The 26,583-nt window shown below is 45.3% G+C and overlaps 1 protein-coding gene across 3 annotated transcripts in view; it reads right to left on the bottom strand.

Moving 5' to 3' along the window:
• Piwil2 (piwi like RNA-mediated gene silencing 2) overlaps positions 1-17,581 on the bottom strand; it is a 55,028-nt gene extending 37,447 nt beyond the window's left edge. Inside the window, exons 1-7 of one of the 3 annotated variants that reach the window (XM_085698692.2) lie at positions 17,495-17,581; positions 14,948-15,184; positions 12,060-12,147; positions 11,758-11,896; positions 10,623-10,829; positions 9,780-9,890; positions 283-400 (exon numbers count right to left, since the gene is read on the bottom strand). In XM_085698692.2, the coding sequence (XP_085554818.1) occupies positions 283-400; positions 9,780-9,890; positions 10,623-10,829; positions 11,758-11,896; positions 12,060-12,147; positions 14,948-15,139 (855 nt within the window). In that variant the 5' untranslated portion in view covers positions 15,140-15,184; positions 17,495-17,581. Of the gene's footprint in view, positions 1-282; positions 401-9,779; positions 9,891-10,622; positions 10,830-11,757; positions 11,897-12,059; positions 12,148-14,947; positions 15,185-17,140; positions 17,316-17,494 lie in introns of those variants that run through there. The other 2 variants (XM_048422144.3, XM_048422143.3) reach the window with 2 other exon arrangements.
• Between the last annotated feature and the right edge of the window lie 9,002 nt (positions 17,582-26,583).

The raw sequence follows: 26,583 nt of genomic DNA on the forward strand, positions 1-26,583 counted from the left end.
TGCAGGAAAATCAAGTGCTCTTCACTACCGAGCAATCTCTCCAGGCCCTGAAGCTGAAAATTTGACTGATTCTTTGCCACAGAGCTTCTTCCACTCCATCTATGTGAAAAGTCACCTCTTAAACTTAAGTGGGGGATCTCTGCTGTGTCCTGCATAAGTCTGCCTCTGTCTAAAAATGGGAAGGAGCAAGTCAAATGTCCAAGGGGTCTGGACTTCACCACTACTCGAACCATCCGAGCACATGGGAGTTTCACCCACACCACAATCTCCACTAGGTCTCACTTGTTGAAGCTTGACAGGAAGATAGAGAATAGACCCATCAAAAGCAGTGACGTTTCCCGTGACAGTCTGGTGGTCCTTCAGCATGCCAAACCTCATACTTTTGCACTCCACGTTAGGGCTGCAAAACAACAAAAAGAGGATTTTAGTTCAAATTGAATCAAACAGCAGTCTTACTACAGCTGTGCAGTAAGTCTATTATTTTGAGAAGCAGTTTTTTGTAACTGCAACTCCACCTAGTGGTCACAGTTATAATTACACAGCTGACTAAAGAAACAATGAGGCAAGGATAGAAACATTAGAAATTGTAAATGTACCAGGCCTGGAGTGTATGCCTGCTGTTCAGCTACATGAGAGGCTAAGGCAGGAGGATCATCGGTTTAAGACCTCTCTGAACCAGAGAGAGACCTAGACCGAAGAAAAACAAAACAAACACTAACCCATAATTTTCGCTAGCTAGCTTCACGTGTCATGTACTCCCTTTTAGACTCCAGAGCAGGGTCAGAACACTAAGGGCCATGCTGTAAGTATCTAAGACTTTACAGGAACATACGATCATGCATCTCTGCTGTCCTAACACAAAATCAGACTCAGCATAGAAACTCGTGAGTGTGGCTAAGCTTCAATAAAAGTTCACTTTAAAACAAGCTGTGGGCCAGACCTGACCCTGGGCTGACTGTGGTTTGCCATCACCGCCGTCTTCAGAGGCACACGTTTTTAAAGTGCTGCTTCCTTTTAAATGTTTAACCTCTTTCTTCAGGATTCATTTTTACGTATGTGTATATGCATGTGTCTGTGTATGCCAGCAGAGGCCAGAAGAGGGGAGCAGTTCCCTGGAGCTGGAGCTACAGGGGGTTGTGAGCCACCTGATACGGATGCTGGTAACTGCAAGGGCAGTCGAGTTTCTGTAGTGGTGGCGGGGTTTGTTTTGGTTTTTATGTCCGAACCTCTTCAGTCTTTTGTTTTTATTTTGTTGTTGAGACAGGGTCTATGTAGACCAGGCTGGCCTTGAACTCAAAGAGATCCACCTGCCTCTGCCTCTCAAGTGCTAGGATTAAAGACATATCCTGCCATAAAGTATTTTTAAAAGCTAGATTTTAATCATTTTTCACTCATGACAGCTTCAACTTTTCATTAATGTACTGTAACAAACCGGCATCTGGGCGGTGGTGGCACACACCTTCAATTCCAGATGACCACGGAGGTCAGAAGAGGGCACTGGATCCCCTGGAACTGATGTTACTGATGTTTGAGTCACTATGTGGGTACTGAGAACCAAATCTTGACCTTCTATAAGAGCAGCAAGTGCTCTTAACGATCCTTCTCTCTGGCCCCCTAATAAATTTGTATATAAAAGTTCCCTGGTGTGTAATTTTCTACTTACGGCATCAAGTCCACATTCAAAAAATTTCAGATTCTGGAGGACTTCAGGTTTGGGGTTTTCAGATAAGGTCAATCAACCTACACTTAGAGCAACATTCTGACATTGGCCTTGCTGTCCCTAGTCCATGAGAAAGCTCAGGAGACCAGCGCACACCAGTGTTTTCCATGTTATCAGTACCTCTCAGCTACCCCACATCACCTTCACACTGTGGCGGCAAAAGTCCCTGGTGCTAGGGAGATTGTTGTTTGATGTTTTACTCTTTTGGCTTTTTGAGGGGTCCACTACCCAGCTCCCAAATAAACCACACACAGAGGTTTATTCTTAGCTATGAATGCCCGGTCTTAGTCTGGTTTGTTCCTTGCCACATTCTCTTATCTTAAATTATCCCCGACTACCTTTTGTCTCTGGGCTTTTTCCTTTTCTTACTTCTGTATGTCTTACTTCCACTCCTACTCCGTGGCTGGCTGGGTGCCTGGCCCCTGACGTCCTCCTCCCCTTGTTCTCTCATTGCTCCTCTTTTCCTTGTTTCTCCTTCTAGTTATTCTCTCTGCCCGCCAGCCCCACCTATCCTTGCTCCTGCCTCACTACTGGCCAGTCAGCGCTTTATTAGACCATCAGGTGTTTTAGACAGGCAAAGAATCACAGCTTCAGAGTTAAACAAATGCAGCATAAACAAAGCAGCACACCTTTACACCATTAAACAAATGTTCCATAGCATAAACGAAAGTTAACACACCTTAAAATAATACTCCCCAACAGGAGATGGCTCAGTCAGTAAGGTGTTTGACACTTCCCTAGTTTGCTTTTCTGTCTGTGACAAAACACTATGACCAAAAACACATTGAGGGAGAAGATGGTTTATTCCAGTTTACAACTGTCAGGTCACATCCCATCACTAAGGGAAGTCAAGGCAGGAACTGAAGCAGAAGCCATGGAAGAGTGCTCCCTACTGGCTTGTTCTCCATGCTTTCTTTTATCACCCAGGGTCACCAGTCCAGGGTCACCTACAATGAGCTGAGACCTCCCATGTCAGTCACTAATCAAGTTATGCCATCCAGACTTGCCTACGGCAACCTAGGGAGGGCATTTTCTTAGTGGAAGTGCCTCTTCCTGGGTAAGTCGAGTTTGTCAGCTGACATAAAGCTAACCAGGAGAACACTATAGCACGAGGACCTGAGCTTGACCCTAGCACCCATGGTCATACTTGTAGTTCCAGTGGATGGGAGCAATAGACAGGTGGATCCCTGGAACTTGCTGGTCAGTCAGCCTAACCTAAACAGAGCTGTAGGGCCTAGTGAGGGATCTGTCTTTAAATATAAGGCTGATAGCTCTGGAAGAACACCCAAGACTGACCTCTGAACCTGTGTGCATGCGCACACACAAATACCATTTAGATTATACAAATCTCCAGCACTGCAAATCCATGACTTCTTCATGGCCCATCAATGCAAGAAAGCCTTCCTGCTGCAACAGAATTTTCCAGTCCATTCACAAAGACAGCATTCTACCCTATGACATCCAGCCCTCCCCTCATGGTCCATGCTAGGCCTGCGTCCTGGGACTCCACCCAGTCATCTCCTCTGCCTCCTTCCTCTCCATCAAATGTGAGCTGTACTCTGGTTCCTTATCAGTAGGAATCTTCGGGGTTTGTCTGTCTGGTTGGTTGGTTGGTTTTTGAGACACGTTTCTTTCTCCATATAGCAACCCTGGCTGCTCTGTAGATCAAGCTGATCTCAAACCCACAGTGATTCTTGTACTTTTGCTGGAATGAAAGGCTTGCACCACCAAGCCTGGCTCTCTGGTAGGAAATTTTACTGCCTTATCATTCCTCTTTCCAGATTTTGAAATGAGTGCAGGGTTCACGGGCTGTTCCTCATGACCTGTGTTCTCCCTAGCTCCTTTAATCTTAGGCATTTTCTCTCCAACTCTAACAGAATTTATAGAAGACCACCAAGGGTAGGGGGAAAGCAAATCAAGTTAACTTTTTTCTTATGGTCCAAATCAACCTTGCCTTATCCGGAAGGATCCTTTCTTTGGTGGCTACAGTTCTTCTGGCCCCTCCCCCTCAACCATCACTCTCTTCTCCATTCTCCCTCTTCTACCACCCCATCATTTAATGGCTTTCCTTGAAAAACCCGCATTTCTTAGCAGAGCCATTTTGGAAAACAGCATGGAGAGCACAGTTGAGGAGATGGCTTAATTTGTCAAGTTCTGACCTTGCAAACACAAAGACCAGCACTCAACAACCTCCACCCCAAACCCATGTAAAAATACAGGGCAGGATGGCATCACCTTGTTTTTTGGTTTTTTTGTTTGTTTCTTTTTTTCAAGAGAGGCTTTCTCTGTATCTTTGGAGCCTGGCCTGGAACTAGCTCTTGTAGCCCAAGCTGGCATCGAAGTCAAAGAGATCCTTCTGACTCTGCCTCCCGAGTGCTGGGATTAAAGGCATGCACCACCACCGCCTGACTACATAATCTTGTTTATGAACTGTACATGTGTAGTACCTGTGGAGGTCAACAGAGATTGTTTATATACAGTGTTTTAGATAGTTGTGAGCCTCTGTGAAATGTTGGGAATTGAACACAGGTCAATTCTGGTCCTCTGGAAGAACAGACAGTGGGTTTAACCACTGAACCATCTCTTCAGCCTCCATGGCATGTCCTTGTGTCCCCATAGACCATCTCTGGGGTCTGCAAGTCAGCCAGTCTGGCCTAATTCAGTCCAATGAAGACCTTGTTTTGAAAGGTGTGAATGGCATTCTTGAAGATGACACCTGAGGTTGTTTTATGGACTTCACATGTGTGCATATATGAACACTTACATACATAAGCATACGTATATAAAAACTGAAAACTATGTATGATCCAGTAACCCACTTACATATATAGATCTAAAAAATATACAATCATTTCAAATAAACATCTACATACAAACCTAGATTGACTTTACAAAATTTCACAATAGCCAAGACATATTCATTAGCACATGGTGTAGGAGTTCCTTCTGTTTGTGTGTTGTTTTCATTGGATAATAAATAAACTGCCTTGTCCTAGTTGATAGGACAGAACTTAGGTAGGCAGAGTAGACAGAACTGAATGCTGGGAAGAAGGGCAGAGTGGTAGACGCCATGGATCTCCTACCTGGGACAGACACTGGTTAAAATCTTGCCGGTAAGCCACAGTCAAGTGGCAATACACAGATTAATAGAAATAGGTTAAATTAAGATGTAAGAATTAGCCAAGGGCTGGAGAGATGGCTCAGTGGTTAAGAGCATTGCCTGAGCTTCCAAAAGTCGAGTTCAATTCCCAGCAACCACATGGGGGCTCACAACCACCTGAAATGAGATCTGATGCCCTCTTTTGGCCTGCAGGCAGACACACAGGCAGAATATTGTATACATAATACATAGATAGATAGATAGATAGATAGATAGATAGATAGATAGATAGATAGATAGATACTTTAATTTAAAAAAAAAGAATTAGCCAATAAGAAGTTAGAGCTAATGGACCAGGCAGTGCTTAAATGAATACGGTTTCTGTGTGATTATTTCAGGTGTAAGCTAGCTAGGCGGCCGGGACGGAAAAGGGCCCACTCTCCATGCAACAAGCACATGGATACAGAAAATGTGAAATACACACTAAAGTTCTATACTGCATCTTTTACTGTTCTTCTGAAAGTTCCATGCATGTATATAATGAACTTCAGTAGTTTTCATTCACCCCATTACCCTATCCTCTCTCCCCTCTTCAGATAAAGCCATTCTTCTGAAGAAGTACTGAACTTGGGCAGAGACCTCCTGCTTGACCACCAGACAGGCCGTGCTGACTGCCAGAACTCCAGGGAGACTTCCCACCCTCAGACTCTGGTGGTATTTCCAGCCTTGTCCCCAATGTCCTCTCCTCTCTTCATCACCATGCCCCTGCCCCGACTCAGGCAGAGATCCCCTGCTCAACCATGCTGGCCAGCAGAAGTCAAAGTAGGTCACTTTGAGATTCCATCTTACACCTGTCAGAACAGCTAAGATCAATAACACAAGCGACAGCTCATGTTAGCTAGGATGTGGAGCAAGGGGAACACCCCTCCATTGTTGGTGGGAGTATAAACTTGGACAGCAACTATGGAAATCAATATGGCAGTTCCTCAGAAAATTAGGAATCAATCTACCTCAAGACCCAGCTATACCACTCTTGGGCATATACCTAAAGGATGTTCCATCCTGCCTCAAGGACACTTGCTCAACTATGTTCATAGCAGCTTTATTTATAATAGCCAGAAACTGGAAACAATACAGATATCCTTTAACCAAAGAATGGCTAAAGAAAATGTGACAGCCAGATAATGCATGCCTTTAATCCAAGCCCTTAGAAGGCAGAGGCACGTCAATCTCTGAATTTGAGTCCAGTCTGGTCTACAGAGTGAGTTCTAGGGTTCCAGGACAGTCAGAGATATATAAAGAAAACAACAACAACAAAAATCTTTTAGTGGGTGGTAGTGGCGCATGCCTTTAATCCCAGCTCTTGGGAGGCAGAGGCAGACAGATCTTTGTGAGTTCGAGGCCAGCCTGGTCTACAGAGTGAATTCCAAAACAGCAGTATTGTTAACAGAGAGAAACCTTGCCTCAAAACCACAAACGAAACACGAAAAGGAAGAAAATGTAGAATATTTACACAATAAGAATATTACTCAGCTGTTAAAAATGACATCACAAAATTCGCAGGCAAATGGACAGAACCAGAAAGAATCATTCTGAGTGAAGTAACCCAGACCCAGAAAGACAAACATAGTATGTGCTCACTCATAAGGAGGTATTTGTTGTTAAATAAATGGCAATTATGCTATAATCCACAGACCCAGAGACACTAAGTAACAAGGAGGGGTCTAGCAGGCACAGGATCTCCCTGGGAAGGGGAAATAGATTTTGTGGGTTGCCTGAGAGGGAGTGGGGACGGAATAGGAGAGATCAGGTGGGGTGGGATGGATGGAGGAAGAGAGTATGGGGAAACAAAACTGGAACTGGGAGGGTACTAAAGAATATGGAGCCTGAACTGGCCATCTTCTGTAATCAGGCAAGGCTCCAAGTGGTGGTACTGGAACACCAACCTAGCGACAAACCTTCAACCTACAATTTGTCCTGCTTGTAAGATGTGCTGGGGCAATGGTGATGTAGAACTTGCGGGGATGACCCACCAATGACTGGTCTAATTTGCAGTCCACACCAGAAGAGGGAGCCCATGCCTGACACTGCCTGGATGATCGAACTGGAGGCTGGACAGCCCAGAGACCCAGGGTAGAATCAAACACGATTGGAAAAAAAAATCAATAAAATGATTCCTAAAGATGCTCTACTACACTCATAGATGGATGCCTAACCCAGTTGTCATCAGAGGCTTCCTCCAGCAGTCAGTGGAAGCAGTTTCAGAGACCTACGGCCAAACATTAGGTGGAGAAAGAGCCCAGGTTGGAGGTCTCCATAGGGTTCCTCCCCTTGAAGCATGGGGAACCTCATGGAAGTGAGGGAGGAGGCACTGTAGAAGAGGGGTCCAGGAGGCAGTTCTCAGAATCAGCTAAGCAGGGCTCACAGCAGCCCACAGAGACGAAGCAATCATGTCTGAGTCTGCACGAGGTCCTCTGCATATATGTTACTGCTGTTGACCTGGTGTCTCTGTGGGACCGACAGTGGGAGTGGAGGTGTCTCTGACTCTTTCGCCTGCTTTTAGGACCCTTTTCCTCATACTCAAGTCTTGATACGAGGGTTTGTGCCCAGTCTTTTTCTTTAAAAAAATCACAATCCAAAATAAATAAATAAATAAAACTAGTAAGGTTTTCCTGAATCTAATTAGGAAAAAAAAAGAGAAAAGTTCCCTCTTCTACTCTCATGCATTTTTAAATTTTTATTTTATTTTTATTCTATGTGTCTGTGAACTATGTATGTGTCTGGTGTCTGGGGATACCAGAAAAGAGAGTCAGATCCCCTGGAACTGGAGTTACAAATGGTTATGAGTCACCATGTGGGTTCTGGGAATTGAATCCCGGGTCCTCTGGAAGAGCAGCCAGTGCTCTGAACTTTGGAGCCATCTCTCCAGCCCCTGGCCTTAATGTCTTTGTGTATGACCCACTGAGTTTCACTAAGGTTGCTTGTATGATATTAGTTACTAGAATATAGGCAACTTTTAAAGACTATACCAGTGAAGAAAATTATACCTCTTCCCAACAACCATCAACTACCACTGTCTCTCAGGAGGGACAGGGCCTCACCGACCCCTCCTCCATCCATGAGAAAATGTTAGCAGGCCCAATCCTGTTCATTCTGCAAGATGACCCAGCCACAGGGAATCACAAATGCAATGGCTATGCCAAGCTGAGAGTCTGTGCTTTTTTTTAGCAGCATACTTCCTATCCAAGGTTCTTAACCTTCTCTCCATTCTTTTTCCACAATGCTATATGAGGTTCGGTGGGAGGGATATAATTATTCCATTTAGAACTGAGCACTTCACTATCATTTAATTCTTAATACTCTGACCAGTTACAATCTCTGTAGGAACTCACTATGTAGCCAGATTGGCCTTGAATGAAGGACAATTCTGCTTTGGCCTCCAAGTGCTGGGATCACCATAGTGTTGCCCATACCTCAGTTCTGTAGTTGTGAAAATGAACTCTGTCATTTGCAGTATGGAGGAGCCTGTAAGACATTATCTTAAGAGAAATTAACCAATTACTAGATCTCACTTACAGAGTGGGCTCAGTGATTAAGAGCACGCACTGCAGCCGGCGGCGGCGGCACACACCTTTAATCCCAGCACTCGGGAGGCAGAGGCCCAGCTGTAATTCCAGTTCCAGGTGGATCTGACACCTCTGACCGCCTTGTGTACCTGCACACATGTGCACATACCCATGCACAGACACATTAATACACATAATTTAAAATCTTTTTTTAAAGATCTCACTTATAGACGGCATCTAAAAAAAGAAAAACCAAACTCATACAGAATAGGGTAATGGCGAGATGAGGAACGAGATGCCCATCAAGGCAGCCGTGCTCTGTGACATGGGAGAGTGAGCTTCAGTGAGTGACTGTAACTTCTACTACGCTGCTAAGAGGGACTTGAGTGTTCTCCCCGCATGTAGGTGATGTCACAGATAGGTCAGGGAGTGTCACGATGTGTACACATAGGAAAAATTAGGGTCAGCTCCAGTTACAATAACTGTCAGAAAAGTGCAGGTCTCCACCCTCACGCTTCCTTCAAATGTATTTCAAAACAGCTGTTTTTCATGATTCCAGCCAATGACCTCTAGAGAAAGGCTTTCCTATAATTTTATGAAGAGAACATAAACTACTAGGAACCATTATGCTTAAAAAGAAAAAATCTTAAAATGTTGCTATAAAATTAAAGTTTTTTCCTTTGATTTCAAGCCGAGTTTATTTTCTAGATTTAGTTTTATTACTTTTAATCATCTGTATGTGTCTGTGTCTGTGTCTGTGTGTGGGTGTGGTGTTAGGTCCACCTGGAACTGGGATTACAGCTGGTAGAAGGGAGCTAGGAACCAAGCTCAGGTCCTCTGCAAGAGCAGCACATATTCTTAACCACTGAGCATCCCACACCCTTGAGTTTAACCCTGGACTGTCACTGGAGAGATACGAAATGTCGATTATGATAATGTGTGTACAGGAGGACCCGGGTTTTCTGAGTTATGGGACTTATACAAGTGGCAGGAATTTAAGAAAGGGGAAAAAAAATTAGATGAGTCAAGAGACCATGGAAGGGCACTGGATGTTACTCAGTAGCAGAGCATTTCCTAGCATGTGTGAGGCCCTGGGTTCAAGCACTAGTACAGCCAGAGAAACAGGAAAGGCCAAGGGAGCAGCCCATGCGGATCACAGGCCCTGGACTTGCAGTCCATCACTTCCACTTTAAATCCATGTCTAGCTTCAGACCTTGGGAAAAGAGCTAAAGAACACACACATTCTAACTCTGAACTTCCTCCCAGAAACTTGAGTGCAGGCTCAGTGCGTGGGGAGCAGTCAGTGAGGAGCAGTTCAGACGAGTACCAAGTTACCTCCAGATCATTGCTGTCCTCTAGAAAGTGCACGAGGGAGAAAAACAGCTGCACATACCTGAAAGTCACATGATACTGATAAACTGCTTCATTATGACACTGGATTTTGATGAGGTTCAGTCCCAAAGACTGGGGTGTTCCTTTTGATCCTTGCTTGACCAAAATCTCTCTGGAACAGAAGGAAAGAAAAAAAAAGATAAAGAAAGAAGAAAAAAAGCACAAGCCAGGCATGAGAATAAACAACTTAGTTCCATCTACTCTGGAGGCTAAAGCAGAAGATCCCTTGAGCCCAGAAGTTCAAAGGTAGCTGGGACTACATCATACATAATCATACACACACACACACACACAGAGCATATACTCCAATAACCAACTGACCAGTCTCCATCAACAAGGAAAAGACTGGGAAAATATTTTTTTCCCATTTCACTTACAGATACACAACTGGGAATCAAGGTGTACAAATGCAGCCATGTCAAATTACATGGTAAAGTCATCCAGGCTGTCCTGCAAACAGTGCTAAAACAACCAAGGCCAGCTACCTAAGGACCAAGAATTACTTCCACAGAGAGAGAGAGATGAGAGACTGTTAATACTCCTCCTAGGTGACATCCTTATCTTCAACACGACAGCAAACTGTCAGTGTGATGTGGAAGGCATGTGTCTGCTCACCAGAACACCCAACTGTTCACAGTCATAGTTAAACCCATCACTTCTTTAGGATCTCTTTGCCTATCTCCCCTCTGTCAAAAGGCAAACACACTCCAACCTGTATCAGCCCAGATGAATGTGGACTCACAGGACAGCATCCACATTGATACCCAGCAGGCTGAGCGCAGGCTGCAGAAGCAACTCTGCCTCCACCATCCCTCCTCCAGAGCAGGAGGTGATCTGAACTCACTTTTCCTTCCGTTCCATAGTCAGGACTGGAAGGGGATCTGCAGGGTGCAGTGGGGTCGGAGACAGAGTTAGAGGCTGAGGCAGGCGAGGGGGATCCCGAGCACTCAGGCCAAAGGCGCTGGGAGGTTTGTCCACTCCTCTGCCTATACTGCTGCCTGCTCTTCCCAGTGGCAACAAGGAAACATCAGAGCTGCCTCTTCCCAGCATTCTGAAATGAATAAGAGGCAAATCAGGGCTTTTCTGGCCTACACTGAATCTAGACACTCCGCTCAAGTGTACCATTCATTTCATTTTAAAAACTGGTTGTGATTTTATTACTGAACATGATTTGGTGGCGTGCAGGACAACACAGGGAAGCCCCCAGGAGTGCAGGACCCACCATGTGTCCAGAGGATCACTACTGGGGTATATTTGACCTCACTGCCATCAAGGAGGGGCCGCTTCTCAGCTACCATGTCTTCAAATTCATTTGCATTAAACTTTGTGAAGCATGGATCTTCTTTGAGGTATGGGTCTTCTGGCGGCCAGAGATCTTGAACTTGGCTCTACACAGGGCCTCAACAAGTTCCTTATTCGGCAGAATGGACACGATGACCCGGCCATGTGAAGCCTGGCCACGACCCTAGGGCTTCTCACAGACACATACCTGTCTGGAGCCTAGACTGGGGACGGTACTAAGATCAGAGACATAAACAGCCTCCACAAAACTGTTTCCTAGGTCCCTTGAGCAACCAGGTCAGCAACACAGTACACACACTCCCAAGGAAGCTGTGGTGCAACCACTGCCTACATTGGACCCAAGGTCAGCCTTAGGATTCTCTTAAAATAAAGACCCGCTCATTACCCACTCTTCATAGGCCCTGTCAAAGCCACCTTTCTAGGTAGAATTAAGGGGAATGTGACTCCTATTTTACCATCAGGGGACCTTCTGAAGAGTCAAAAGAAGCTGTGGTTCCCAGTGGGAAGTACTCTCCCTTCCCAATGGCTTCCTGGATAAGCGGCCACTAACTATTCCCAGGAAATGCCCACCTTGGACACCCATCTTGGGAATGCTCATCTGGATGGTAACACGCCTAACCCAGAGCCTCTCTTTACATCCTACATGTGAGATTACGGGACAAAGTGACTTGACCTACCTACTCCAACCAACTGAAGCCTCTGCCTGCTTGCTGTCCCCAGCTGCCAGCACTGAAGGATCAGGCAAAGCGGAACGGGGTTCTTCTCTGTCTTTGCGAACCATGTTAGCGGAAAAGCCTCGACCTAGAACGCCTCTGCCTGCAAGAGTCAAACATTAGCTGTTATTGTGAGCTGAGCATGTCGCACAGTTAGGTTTCTGAAAGCAAACCACGTGGACACAAGAGCCAAATCTTACAGGCCTCCGTCACATACGAACCAAGCGACACACATGACTCCGCATTTCCAGTTGACTTCTACATACCTAGAGAAGGCACGTCTCGTGTCGAAGGGCTCCGGAAGGACGTATCAAGGCCCATGCCGCGGAACATGGACACCAGACCCACGGACTCCTAGGGAAAGGTAATTAGTAAGGTTATCCTAAGAAATGGATTGGAACCCTAGAAACAACAGCTTTCTAAATAAAAAATCGCCTTCTCCAAATTCTATCAGTGTTGTAAGAATAAGAGCTATCAGCTGGTGAGATGGCTCAGAGGATGGAACGCCTACTTTCAAGCCCGAGACGCTGAGTGTAATCCCTGGGACCCATATGGAGGAAGCAGAGAACCACTGTCACCAGCTGTCCCCTGACCACCGCACACCTGCTGCGTCCCATGTGCCTGTGCACACACACATCTACACACAAAATAAATGCAAGTTAAAAAAACTTTTAAAAAAAAGGATCAAGTTCTTCATAAAAAATTTCAATACTTCTTACTACCTCTTTTTTTTAATATTTACTTACTTATTTATTTATTTATTTATTATGCATACAATATTCTGTCTGTGTGTATGTCTGCAGGCCAGAAGAGGGCACCAGACCTCATTACGGATGGTTGTGAGCCACCATGTGGTTGCCGGGAATTGAACTCAGGACCTTTGGAAGAGCAGGCAATGCCATCTCTCCAGCCCCTTCTTACTACTTCTTAATAGACTTTTAAAGTAAATGTAGTTGAGTTTAAAAAATATGAATTTAGGGGGCTGGAGATGGCTATGCAGTCAGGAGCACAGGGTGCTCTTCCAAAAGATCCAGGTTCAATTCCCAGCACCCACGCGGCAGCAGAGCATCCAAAGTCCTCGTGCATGTGGTACACAGACATACATGCAGACTGAACACCCATACACACAAGAAATACATTTAGAAGTATGTTTTTTTTAAGTCTATGAATTTGGCTAGGCTTGGTGGCACACACCTTTAATCCTAGCACTCAGGAGGCAGAGGCAGATGGATTTCTGCGAGTTTCAGGTCAGCCTTGTCTACAGTGAACTCGCAGGACAGTCAAGGCTATACAGAGAAAGCCTATCTCAACAACAGTAAAAAAACAAAATGAAAACAAACAAAATGATGGACAGTATAACAAAATACTACAAAATACTTGTCCGTTTTTCCAGGTTTTTAATTTTTATTTACTTATTTCTTTTGAGGTATGGTCACACTATGCAGTCCTTGCTGATCTGAAACTCACTATGCAAACTGGGGTGGCCTCAAACTCACAGAAATCCACCTGCCTCTGCCTCCTAAGTGCTAGGATTAAAGGCATGTTACCATTCACCCAGTTACTTAAGTTTTTAAATTTTATATGCATGCCTGGCTTGCGTGTATGTATGCGTGTGCACCTTGTGTGTGTTTGGTGCCCGTGCAGGTCAGCAGAAGGCATCAGACTCCCTCCTAACAGCATTACAGACTGTGAAGAGCCAACAGGGGAATGAAGAGTAGCAAGTGCTCTTAACTGCTGAGCCACCTCTTCAGCCCTGGTTTTTTGTTTGGTTGGTTGATTCATTTTATTATTAAATTTGAATTTATTTAATTTTAAAAATTAAAAACACTTTCTATCTCTGTGAATTAGTGTGACTATGGGCATACGTGTGTGCCACGGTGGGTACATGTGAGTTGGAGGACAACCTCAAGAACAGGCCCCTTGCCTTCCACATTGAGACCAGTCTCTTGTTGCTTGTTTGCTGGTGCATACCCAGATTAGCTCATCTGGGAGTGTCTCTGGATTCTGCCATCTCCACTTCCCAGATCCCTGTTGAAGTCATGGGAATACAGACAAGGGTCACAAACATAACTGTGCCACTGTGGCCAGTTTTTCCATGGGTGCTAGAGATTCAAACTCAGGTCCTTACCCACTGAATCTTCTCCCCAGCCCTTTCCCAAGTCTGTTTCCGAGATAGCCAAGTTAAAATGGAACAAAAACATTGGTTAATCTACTTTATGGAAAAAAAAGAAAAATCATTGAAGGCTATCAGAAGATGCAGGTTTTCTATTTTGTTGTTTGGTTTTTTTTTTATAGTCTGGTCTCAAACTTGCTACATAGTCAAAGATAAATACTGCACTTCTGACCCTCCTTTCTCTGCCTCCACAGTGCTGGGATTACAGATTTGAGCATCCACACATGGTTACGTGGGGCTGGGGATCAAATCCTAGGTGCCACGCATGCACTCTACCAACTGCCCTGCTTCCTCAGGCCCAGTCTGTGGTTTTCTCCTTCTAAATAATGTCCACCCTGCTGTATCTGTGACAGCTGTGGGGTGAGTAAAAGCCACATGCAAACCACAGCATTTCCTCTGACTGAAATACACCATTCCTGTCAATTTTCTCATAAAAACTTTGTTCCTAACCCATCCAACTCTGCTTAGAATAATCGTAACTCTATTATCTATATGCATTCTTTACCCTTGACATATTAATTATAGATGAATACTGTTCTTAAAATCACCATAGAGTTGAAAAATTAAATCTGCTCACACTAGAGCAGCATCAGCGAGGTTCCTCTTTATCTTCAGGGAAGTTTGTCCAGGGATTTTTGAAAGGAACAAACTGAACAATTATTACCTCGGAGGCAAGATTGTTGCCAGTACTACAGAGCTAATCAGAGTAGAATTTGAACACTCAGGAGCAGCAACAGGTTGTGTTTGAACTTCTCAATTATATATGAAAGGATGAAAAAAGTGAAGAAAAGAGAGAACCGAAGCTAGAAACCAACCCAAGGCACCCACGGCCATCTAGTGTTTATTTTCGGCACTTTCTTTAGGACCTCAATGGTATGACAAGATCCAACTACTTGCCAAAAGCAAACAAAAAATAAAAAATAACAGCCCTTGATTTTACAGAAAGCATCCTATTTCCTAAGCCCTCTGAAGTAGTCTTACCTTTTGTACTGGCTGGAGCTGTGGACTGGATTCCTCTGGCTTTCTAAACACAAGGCCTCTGCCTGCAGGTCCTGCCCTACCCCAGCCTGAGTCCAAAGGTCTAGGAGTTTGGGGCCAACAGCCTGGCATCCGAACGCACTGAGATGGATGGACAGGGGTGGGCCCCCTGAACAATGGCCGGACAGGATCCATCGAGAGACTGTAGGAATGGCTGCCGATTCTGTTCTGATTAATTACCTGCCAGCATTTTCAAAGGATTAGAGATACACCACCTATTGTAAATAGAAGCTTTTCTAATGAGAGTTGGAGATGTACTAATCTATGGCTGTAATAAGTCTTCAGGAGTCAATTTAATACTATGTCCATTAAGCAGAATAACAGTAACAAGATTCTACCCTAAAGCCTAGGGACCTGTCTAGTACAATTTCAAAGAACTAATAAAGGTTTTTAAATTCTCCCTGATTGCCTTTTCCTTCCTTCAAAACAGGTCAGATGGCTTGGTGACAGGACCAGTCTTCTGTAACAGATTCACTCCAAAGGATTTTTTAAAATTAACTTTTTTTTTTTGCCAGTGGTGTTGAACACCTTCAATCCCAGCACTCTGGAGGCAGAGGCAGGCAGATTTCTGTGAGTTTGTGCCCAGCCTGGTCTATAGTGAGTTCCAGGACAGCCAGGAATACAGAGAAAAACCCTGTCTCAAAAAACAAAGTATCTTCTCTAGAAGCAGGATCTTGCTATATAGCCCTACCTGCCTTTCAACTCTTGACAAAACTCATGCCTCAAGCTCCCAAGTGCTGGCATAACAGGCATGGGCTACCACACCTGTCTTATTTATAAGACAGGGTCTCGCTGTGTAGCTCAGGCAGGCCTTGAACTTGCATTCTTCCTGTGTGCTAGGATTATAGGAATAAGCTCCCACGTCTCATCAAGACTCCTAGTGGAGCTAAGAACATTCTAAGCACCTCCCACTAACCAAAGCCCTCTGTAAACTTCTCTACCTAAGCAGCCTCTCTGGAAACTGTCCATCAACTAACCGCCTACTGAAAGGAACAATGTTTTACGTATGGGTGTGATTTGCTGTAGCTGTCACCTCCATACGATAAAATGACTGTCATCAAACATGTATGGTTTTTGTTTTGCTTTCTCCTTTATCACGGCCGTGTCCCTGTGCCTCCCCGTGCCCCCCCCACACACACACACACAATCTATAACTGTGTTCTACTTTACTCTTTTGGGTTTAGTTGCTTTTCTGAATCTTTATCCAGTTTTTTTTTTTTTCAAACACCAGCAGGACTGAGGTCCCCAAGGAACAAAAGCTTCCTGCTTTGAGCCTGTACTTACTACCTGCTGACTCTCACAGGTTCCATTAAATGCCTTCCCTCCCCAGCTACCTAGGGATGAGCCCCAGCGTATCTCAAATCTATCAGGCCTCTTCAGAATCATTTTATGGTTTACAGAGTTCAAGACTCACTCTGTAAAGGGTTTCTTTCATTGGCCTGACCTGCTCCTGACTCTTGAAGAATCTTTTTTCTTTCTTCCCCGCTTGTGCTGGGGATCAAACCCAAGGCCTCAGGCATTCATTAGACCATTGAGCTACACTCTGCAATCTCAGGAATCTTTTCTGAGTTTTTGAAAACCTGCCTGCACTATTAGCTACAGAGAAACCCAGCCACATGTAGAAAGAAGATGGACACTCAACTAACTCCTCAGTGCTGGTCCAGATGGAAGTAGCTTAAGGGCTTCCAAAAGCCTTTGAACTAAAGCGCTGCCTCTTGTACTACAAAAGTCACTAAGACTTTCTTTCCATTTTCAACGACTACCACAGTTCTATCCTTTGGTTGCTAAACCTGCTCCTCAGAAGCTTATACTTTTTGCCACACCACCCTAGCCCTAAGACTCTAGAAGTCAGTTGTCTAACCGGTACGTACGAAGCTATAACACAAACCTCTGGGATCCTTTTACCCTCCTAATATTACATTTACAGATTCGGACTCCTCCTGAAGGGCTTTCCTTCTAGTGGGTTTCCTCACTGGGTTGGCTCTCAAGCACTGGCCAGTGAAGGGTCCCTAACCAGTTCTATCTTCTTCCGCTTCTCCATGCGCGTCCTTTGGGTTGGACCACTAGGCTTCGGGCCTAACCTGAGGTCAAGCCCGTCACAGCGAAACCCACCCAGGGTCCATGATAGCAAAATACCTTTCGACCAACTGGATTGTGGCCAGCAGAGTCTGGCCTACTTTTCTCTTTAAGGCTTGTGTCTCTGAACCCCAAGCGAGTGTCCTTCCTCCTCGAGCCACCTTTTTCCTCCTATTCCAGGCCCTGTGTTCCTCCCGCACACTTGGCCTGGAATAACGAATTCCAGTCCACCCTGCCCCCACCTCGCCCACGCCACCTCGTGCTTAAGGGGGAGGGGCGTGGGGTAGGAGACAACCCAAGGGGAGGGCCCTGGCTGAGAGCGCTCGGCTCACCACCAGGCGCATGAGCAAAGCTCATCACGCCTGCGCCTGCACCATTCCTTCCTGACTGCTCACATCTGACTCTCATTCTCACCTGGCCTCGAGCCGTCAGGACCCTGAAGGACCCTGCCTTAGAAGAACACCGCTTTCACCACCCCACCCGCCACTTTAAATGAGCCACGTGCCCCAGTCCCGATTTTCGGGTCTTCTCAACCCAGAAGCTCAGCCCATTGGCCAGACAACATGCCGCTCAGAAGGCTTCCCCACCTCATTGGCTCCCTTTCAAGGAGCCTAGAGCTGTGTGGAAGTTGACCCCCCCTCCCCCCCCCCCAAAAAAAAACAGTGGTAGAAATCATGGAAGTAGTTTCAAAGTGTGTTGGGGGCGTGAGTGATCCTGAGTCCCTTTCAGTGGGCTGCTCCTGTAAACAAATTTAGTTAATATGTTCATGTTGACCGTGACCTGCTCTGTCCTCCCAGCTTAAAGGTTATAAGTCACAGGTAGTAAATAACAAAGCTTGCTATATATAGGGCTGTAGCTCAGTGGTAGAGCACTGGCCCTGCCCAGGACTGAGGGCTTGCACCAAAGCCACCACAGTAGCGGGGGTGGAGGAAGGGATTGTTCTCCAACCCCAGTGAAGTCCCAGATCCCTAACCTGTTTGGAACACTGACCGAAGCTTGCATGAAAGATTCACTCAATGAACACTGAAACAGTCAATTAGGGAAAGGATTCAGAGTCTCCCTGATGAAGAGCACACCTCATCATAACCCGACACATGCAGCTTTCATTACAAAGGCTGTAGAGCGGATCCCTTAGCTTTTTGGTGTTGAACCAAGAGTACATGGTTTCGGTACAGTGCTTCCAAGTAATCCATTCACCATGAGTACCGTTTCACCAAAGCAAAAATCCAGATCTTAGTGTTGGTTGGAGATAAAAATGGGAAGCATCTGGAGCCACCAGCATCTGTTAGGACTCTTTCCAGAGCTAAGCAGCATCTCTTGCCCTTTATATTCCCTGCTGAGACACTCAAGTTGTCAACAAACATGTCATCTCTAGGAGAGCAATTTCTAAAACGCACGCACAAGTACAGCACTTGTCTCCTGCATGCAAGGCCCGTGGCTACAAATTCCTAGCACCCCTCAAAAAAGTAACTCTTATAAAACACACACTATCTTACCAGGTGCATGCCCACAGAAAGGGTGGGGGTACATGAGGCAAGAATATATTTAATTGACTGTAGTCTTTCTACAATGAAATATATATAAAATATCCCATTTGTCCCCATAAATAAATGCAGTGACTGACTTACCAAAAGAGTACACACGTATTGTCTGAGATAAGTATTTTGAGTTAAATGACAGATGATATATCTTTTTTAACTCAGAAAAGTCATAACTACATCAGGCTCTAGAACCTAGGGATGAAAACAGGTCCATAAGTATACATGGTACAACTTTTCCTGGTTTCAAATACTGTGGCCCTGTAAGAACCACGGAGTCTGACTTTACTGTTGTTCTTCAGAGAATAAAATCACAAAGCCATGGCAAGACTGAGCACATGGAATTACATTACCCTGCTGGCCCAGAAACAGGGAGGATTCCATTTAAAGTAGTTGTATGACTTTACTATCTTAGGCAGAAGTAAATATAAATCTTCCCAGGAGAAACACACCCACAGCCAGGTCCCCAAAGCACCCACATAAAAGGTGTTAACAAATATGAGTCCATGTAAGAGAATAAAAATATTAAAACATTGAAAGACAACAACAGCATTCCTAACTGGGCAAGTGAGCTGAACAGAGCAACATGGGTGTATGTGGTGCCACATGGCAGCAATCCTTACACACGGGGACTGAGGAGGGGCGCTCCAGTTCAAGGTCAGTATGGGCTAGACAGCCAGACATTGCCTTTAAAACAAAAGTGAAAGAAAACCTATTTGGGGCCAGCAAGCTGACTCACCTGGTAAAGGCACCTGCAGCCAGCCTAATGACCCAGGTTCAACCACCAGAACTCGGAAGGTGAAACCAGAGCTGGAGAGACAGCTCCTCCAGAGGACACAACATCCTCTTCTGGTCCTTCTAGTCTTCTTGGAAACTACATGCATGTGGTACACGGACATACATGCGGACAAAGCACAAAGCATAAAATGTGTGGGGGGGGGGGGAGGGGTTAATGATGGAAGGTGAGAACAGACTCCTGAAGGTTACTCTCTGACTTTTGCATGCCCTATTATGGCAGGTGCTCATCAGCATGCACACATAAACAGATGAAACACATTTTAGACATGTTTTCACCACGAAGAGGAGGAGGAAGAAGAAGAAATGTAAATGGTAAGCCAGAATGTCCTGCCCTAATGTGGCCCAGGTTACCCACTCTATTAAAGGCCTGAACAGAACCAAAAGGCTGAAGTACCCCTGTAATGGTCTGTCCTGTCCCTTTAAGAGACAAGCCCTGCCCACCTCCCCCCTCTTCCCATCTGCTGAGGCAGGCAGATCTTCCTTCTGCTTCCAGCCTGAGTTCCTTTCTTTTCCATCTCTCTCCCAAAGAGGCAGCTTCTGCCTCTCTCCCTTCTTCCCCCTTCTCCCCTCCTCTCTCTCTCTCTGGTTCTCTTTCTCTCTCTGCCTCTTTCTCTGCTCTTCCCCTTTCTCCCCTTCTCCCTTCCCTTCCATAACCCACTAAATAAATATCCAACCTCACTCCGCATGGCATACGCCTATCCGTCTCTGTCTCTCACCTGCCGCGTGGCGCCTTGCCTGGGACCCACTGGCCCTCGTGGCCCATGGCCACTCAGGGAACCACAGTGTTTTATTTTTTACCATAACACCCCCTATTAAAAATTTTCTCCTGTTTAACAGTCTTCAAACTGGGGTGTAGTGTGAATTCTAGTTGGTCTTAATAATAAAAACCCAGAATCAGATATGGGGGTAAAGGCTGAAAGATCAGAGAAGGAAAGGAAAGGAGGCAGCCCCTAGAGAGACTTTTAACCCCTACTGAATCCTCAGACCTAAGTGGGCAAGCTCCTGTCTCTTCCCACCTTATATTCCTCTCCCTGCCCAGCCATATCAGCCCTGTCTCCACCTCCCTAGTGCTGAGATTAAAGGCACATGATCCCAAGTGCTGGAATCAAAGGTGTGAGCACTGTTTCTCTTTTAGACTGATTCAATCTCAGGTGGCCCAGGATGGCCTTGAGCTCACAGAGTTCCACCTGCCTCCCGAGTACTGGGATTAAGGTGTGTGCCACCACTGCCTGGCCTCTATGTCTAAATAGTGTGACTAGTTCCACACTCTGATCTTCAGGCAAGCTTTATTTGTTACAGCACAATCAAAATATCACCACCCTGGGGTGTCGTTTTTTTCTTCCTGCCTTCAGATGCAAACAGAAACACCAGGGCCTCAAGCCTGCCAGCTGCTGGACTACAACTACCCCATTGGTCCTCGTGACTCTGTGACTCTCGGTCTTTCCAGCTCCCCTCTTCATCCTGATGAGAACCCAGAGAGTTGCTAAAAGGGAACCAGCCCTGCCAGTGACCAAAATGTCTTACTGCTGTAGTTTTGATATGATTTGTCCCCATAAGGACTCTTCTTCGAATTTTGTTTTCTTGATTGGTGAGAAGGCTCTGTGGGTAAAGACGCTTACACCTAAGCCTAATAGCTCTCAAGGACCCACATGGTAGGAGAGAAGTGACCCTCACAAGTCGTCCTCCGACCTCCACATGTGTGCTGCGGCACGAGCGTGCCCCAAACACTAAATGTAGCATACAAAAATTAAAGAAAGAAATTTGATTTCTAATGTGGCTCGTTGAATAAGCCACATTACACTTAATTTCTCAAGTGGTGCAGGTTTTCAACTCATAAAGCAAGCCTGCTGTCTCCTGGTTTCTCTCACACATACGCCTCTATTCACAGACCTGCTTTACCTCTAGTATCTGCCTGAGTCATGGGACGTCAGAACTGTAAGGCAAACCACTTTCCTTGAGTCCAGGCACTCTTCTACAGAAACACGAAACACTAAGATACTAGCTATAGGAACTCCCACAGGGGAAGTTGATATTAGCTTACTCTATTTAGCTCAATACCTACAGCTGGGCAATTTGCAAGACAAAATAAAAATACTTCTCACAATTCTGGAGGCTGAGTGTCCAAAACTGAAGGGTGGTGTCTGGTGAGAGTCGGCTTGCTTCATCTTAGCACAGTGAAAGACGTCACATGACAACACACATGAAAGATAAGATGGGGGAATGCCAGGAAATGAACAGAGAGAGAAAGAGAGCCTTTTATGATATTACTATGACTCCATCAACATACATACCTATTACTAATGGAGTCAGAGCACTTATGATCTAATACCAAAAGACCCTATCAGCCGACAAACTTTTTTTTTTGAAAAATGAACCTTTTGCAGGGGTGGGAGCTCATTTCGTATTAAAATCATATCACCCACCCTTTGGCAGCCTCTTGGGCTTACTAGCTCACCACAGTGGGCTCTTTCTCAGATTCTGTCCTTGGTACCTGCATGAACCTGTTTGTGAGAGTGGAGTCTTGGTGACTTCGCCACCTCTTATGGGTCCCTAGTTCCCAATACTGTCCCAGTGGTAGTTAAATGTCACCATGAGTTTTCGAAGAGACATTCAACGAAATCAAAGGTAGAGTCAGAAACTGCTCTGAGTTGAATTCTAAGGAGGCCATTTTCTTGCTCCACAGTACCAGATGTGGTATATAGTGAGCAGTGTTTACTGATGACATTGCGAGCTAGAGATCCCGCTGTCATCAGAAGTTTGCCTCTGGCTGAAAATGTCTAAAAAGTTGGAAAGCGTGGTAAGAGTATTTTCCAGAACCACAGTGGGGTGGTCAAAGGAATGGGACAGCAAGGACAGAATCTGAAAAAGTACCCACAATAGTGAGCTAGTAGCAGCCTCAGGAGTCTCAAAGGTTGGGAGATATTATGGTTTTAAAATGAAGTGAGCCCTACCCCCACCCCCGTGTGCCAAAACACGGCGGTTTTAAAAAAAAAGGGGGGGGGTTATCCTGATGGTAGTGGTGCATGTCTTTAATCTCAGCACTTGTAAGGAAGAGGCAGGCAGATCTCTGTGAATTCGAGGCCAACCTGGTCTACAAAGTGAATTCCAGGACAGCCAGATCTGTTACACAGAGAAACTTGTCTCAAAAAAAAAAAAAAAAAAAAAACCAACCAAACAAAACCCCAAAAAGGTTTGTCAACGGATAGGGACTTTTGGAATTGGATCATAAAGGATCTGACTTCATTAATAGGAGGTAAATATGCTGATGGAGGTGCTGGAGGCTTAGGAGATAGAACCTAGTTGGAGGAAGTTGGCCATTAGGGGTGTGTCTTGGAAAGAAGACTCTGCAGTTAAGAACACTTGTTTCTCTTGCAGAGGACTCTGATTTGACTCCTAGCACCTACACACGTCACAATCTTCTGCAGTTCCAGTTCCAGGGGACCTGTCATCCTCTTCTGGACTCCTTAAGTACCAGACAAGCACTTAGTGCACTTACACACATGCAGACCAAATACTCATACATGGAGAGTAAGTAAATATTTTAAAGATAAGAAAGGTCCACCTTCTTCTAGTCCCTTCCTGTCTCTGCTTCTCCTTTGCCAAGAGTGGTCACCTTGGCTCCACTACACCATTTCACCGTGACATTCTCCCGAACTACACATCCACAAACAACGGAGTCAACTGACCTGGACTGTGATCTTTAAGTTCCTTTCAACTGTTTCTACAGAATACTTGTCTTGGCAATGAAAGCTCACATGAAAAAGCTCAAGGGCTTCATGCTGTGCCGTGTCTCCCTTATCAAGAGATAGTTTATGTGTTTATTTATTTGATCTCATGTATTTTAGACTGGCCTTGATCTTGAGGCTAACCTTGAACTTCTGATTCTCCTACCTCTACCTCCAGAGTGCAGGGATTATAGACATGTACTATCACAGTTTACAAAGTGCTGGGAATCAAAACCAGGGCTTTGTTCATGCAAGTTTAGTGTCCCATCAACTGAGCGACATCCACAGCCCGCTTCCCCATTTTTTATTTTGGATCTTTATAGAGTTGCACTGTATCCAAAACCAGCCTGGAACTTACTACATAGCCTAGGCTAGCCCTCAACTTGCAGCAATTCTCCTGTCTCAGTCTCCTGAGTGCTTGGATTACAGGTGTATGCTACTATGCCTGGTTGACAGTTTTACATTTTTTGTTGTTTTTTTTTTGTTGTTGTTGTTGTTTTTGTTTTTGTTTTTCAAGACAGGGTTTTCCAGTAGCTAAGAAGTCAGTCTTGGAACTTGCCATGTAGATCAGGTTGGCCTTGAATTTGCAGAGATCCTGCCTCCAGAGTGTGCCACCACTACCTGGCTGACAGTTTAACTTTTAGTTGTGGTTGGTTCAGTGCAGTAGCAGTTTGTGCATGTCAAACATGGGTCCTTCAGCTCCTGACTTGTCTAGGACACAAAGAATCCAAGTAGCAAAGGTGGCAACCCGGGAGGTACACCTTCAGCCCATGCCAATTCCAGTCGATTTCATTAGAGAATGAACCTTCCCTCTGGGTATTGACATGATTGACCCAACTGGTTCCATCAGCGTTTGTTTCTATGTGTCATGGTTCCAAAATGGGAAATCTCTAACCTGCCAGTCTGTAGTTTTCCAAATGGTAGACCAAACAGGTAGGCTTTGTCAACAGTAGGAGTCAGTAAAAATAGTATTGGCCAGTGCTAGGAGAACAGCTCTGAGTTCTGCCCACTGAGTGGAGCAAACACATCCATTTTCCATTTCCCACATCTGGTGAGGATGCTGCCATAACAGTCCCTGGAATACCGCTGGTTTCAGCTTAGCAAACATCAGTGAATCAGTCTGGCATTTAAGGAAACCTCTGTGAACTGGGAGCTTCATGAGCCAGTGCCTTTGCTTTGGGCTATGGAGCAGAGGGTAAATTTCACCAAAGGGACAAATGCTATTCCTCTCTAGACATTGAATTAGTTAGCCCACCTCAAAGGGGAAGATCTGTCACGAGACCTTGATGGGTACAAGTTGGGACACTCTGGCAGTGTGTATGTGTGTACATATGTCATGGCAAGTGTATGGAGGTCAGAGAGCTAAACATTTGATTTTCTCTCCTTCTACCGTGAAGACTGGTCTCACCCAGGGATTACACTTAGACACAAGGCTGGACAACTGGTCCTCTACCCACTGAGACACATCACTACCCCACCCTGGGTGTTCAATTTCAATGAGAACCTAGAAGCAACCTTAAGAGTTGTTTTCAAAGGGTTATGTCAGCTGGGTGTGGTGGTACATACCTCTAATCCCAGCTGAGGCGATGTGAGGAAGATCAGGAGTTCAAAACCAGCTTCTTCTACACAGGAAGTTCAAAGCAAATCTGAGTTACATGAAAAAAAAAAAAAAACTACTCGTTTCAAAAGACAAAAAAAAAAAGCTAAATTATTCTCATCATAGGAGCAGCAAATCCCAACCCTACTACAGAAACACTACCCTAAGGAGGCTACTTCCCTTTAATCATGCTACAATAGCAAAGAGCCAACCAAAGATTCAGTTATCTCAGAGCAACCATTCAGGTTATGGGGTCCCAAAGGTGCAAGCACAAGTCTATAGGAAGCAATCTCCACCTGTCATGATTCCTTTGATGTTTATGAGTACATCTGACACATTAATGGAAGAGTACTGTTTGTATACCCACAAGGGAAAGCCACGAAGTACTAGGCGGAACCTGCCCAAAGCCCAATCCACAGGGCTGGCCTGGCCCTTTCTTCTTCCTGGAAGAGGGAGGGACCTTACAGTTGGATCAGTTTTCTCACGTTTGCTTAGAAATGTGGGTGTTGACTAGAACACATGCAATTTGCACATAAGAGTTATGTCTTGATTCTTCCAACCAGAACTTACTGGCTGTCTGCTATGTGTAAGGCTGTCTGTGATGCACTAAAATGTCACGTATGCACAAGCGTCATCTGTGCTCCACGGTCACGGTCGAGTGGGAAGAGCAGGGGAGACGAAGGTTCTATAGAGAGGGGAAGCAAAAGCATCAGAAATGCGAGCAAAAAAGCACCAGAAATGTGAGTTTTCTTTCTGTCCTTTTTGAGATAAAGCCCTGCTGGGTAGCCTAGATTCACCTGGAACTGTGTAGCACAGGCTAGCCTCAAGCTCATTCCCTGGCTGTAGCATCATCAGTGTGGGCAGCAAGGGCAGAGCACCGCACTTGAGTTTGCTGATTGATAGAGCGTGGCCCAGGAGTCTCAGAGAACCAGAGGATTTCATAAGCAAGACCTAGAAACATCTGGGGAAAGTTGAGTTCAGACCTGGGGAAAGAAATGGGGGGGCAGGTATAGCCTGCCCGCTGTGTGACATGGCAGCAAGGTTTGTACGGCTGAAGAGAAATAACTTAGGGGACTGGGAAAGGATGCAGAAATCATAGGAGAGTTCCATGCTGTTTTATGATTATGAATAGACCGGTTTAGTAAGAACTTGCTGATCATGAACAAGTGTCTGCCCCTGGAACCTCTCTATCTGGTACCCGATAAATTCTTTACTTTCATTGCCATTGAAAAGCAACATGGGGCAGAGGTCCTGAGTTCAATTCCCAGCAATCACATGGTGGCCCGAAACTGTCTGGTGCCCTCTTCTGGCCTGCAGGCAAAAATGCAGACAGAACACTGTATACATAATAAATAAATATTAAAAAAATAAAAAGTTTAATAAAAAAGAAAAGAAAAGCAACGTGGTAGGGGGAGCAGGACTGGAGAGACGGCACAGAGGTTGATTATTCTTGCAGTGAACCTGTTTCGTTCCTAGCACCCATATGGTGGCTCACAGCCATACATAACTCAAGGAAATCTGATGTCTTCGGACCTCCACAGACACCAGGTAGACATACATTTTAAAAAATTAAAAGCAAACCAGGGAGCTGGGTAAAAGTCCTCGCTGCACTTGATGACCTGGAACCCATGTTAAAAGCAGCAGCAGGGTTGGGCTGCGGTGATGCATGCCTTTGATTCCAGCACTCAGGAAGCACGGGCAGGTAGATCTCTGTGAGTTTGAGGCCAGCCTGGTCACAAATCGAATTCCAGGACAGCCAAGGGTACCCAAAGAAACCCTTTCTTGAGAAACCAAGTGGCGGGGAAGGGAGCAGGGTACAAAGTTGAGAGTTTCCCAAAGTTGTCT

Source organism: Myodes glareolus, chromosome 12 (assembly GCF_982192425.1).
Source record: "Myodes glareolus chromosome 12, mMyoGla1.1, whole genome shotgun sequence".
NCBI lineage: Eukaryota > Metazoa > Chordata > Mammalia > Rodentia > Cricetidae > Myodes > Myodes glareolus.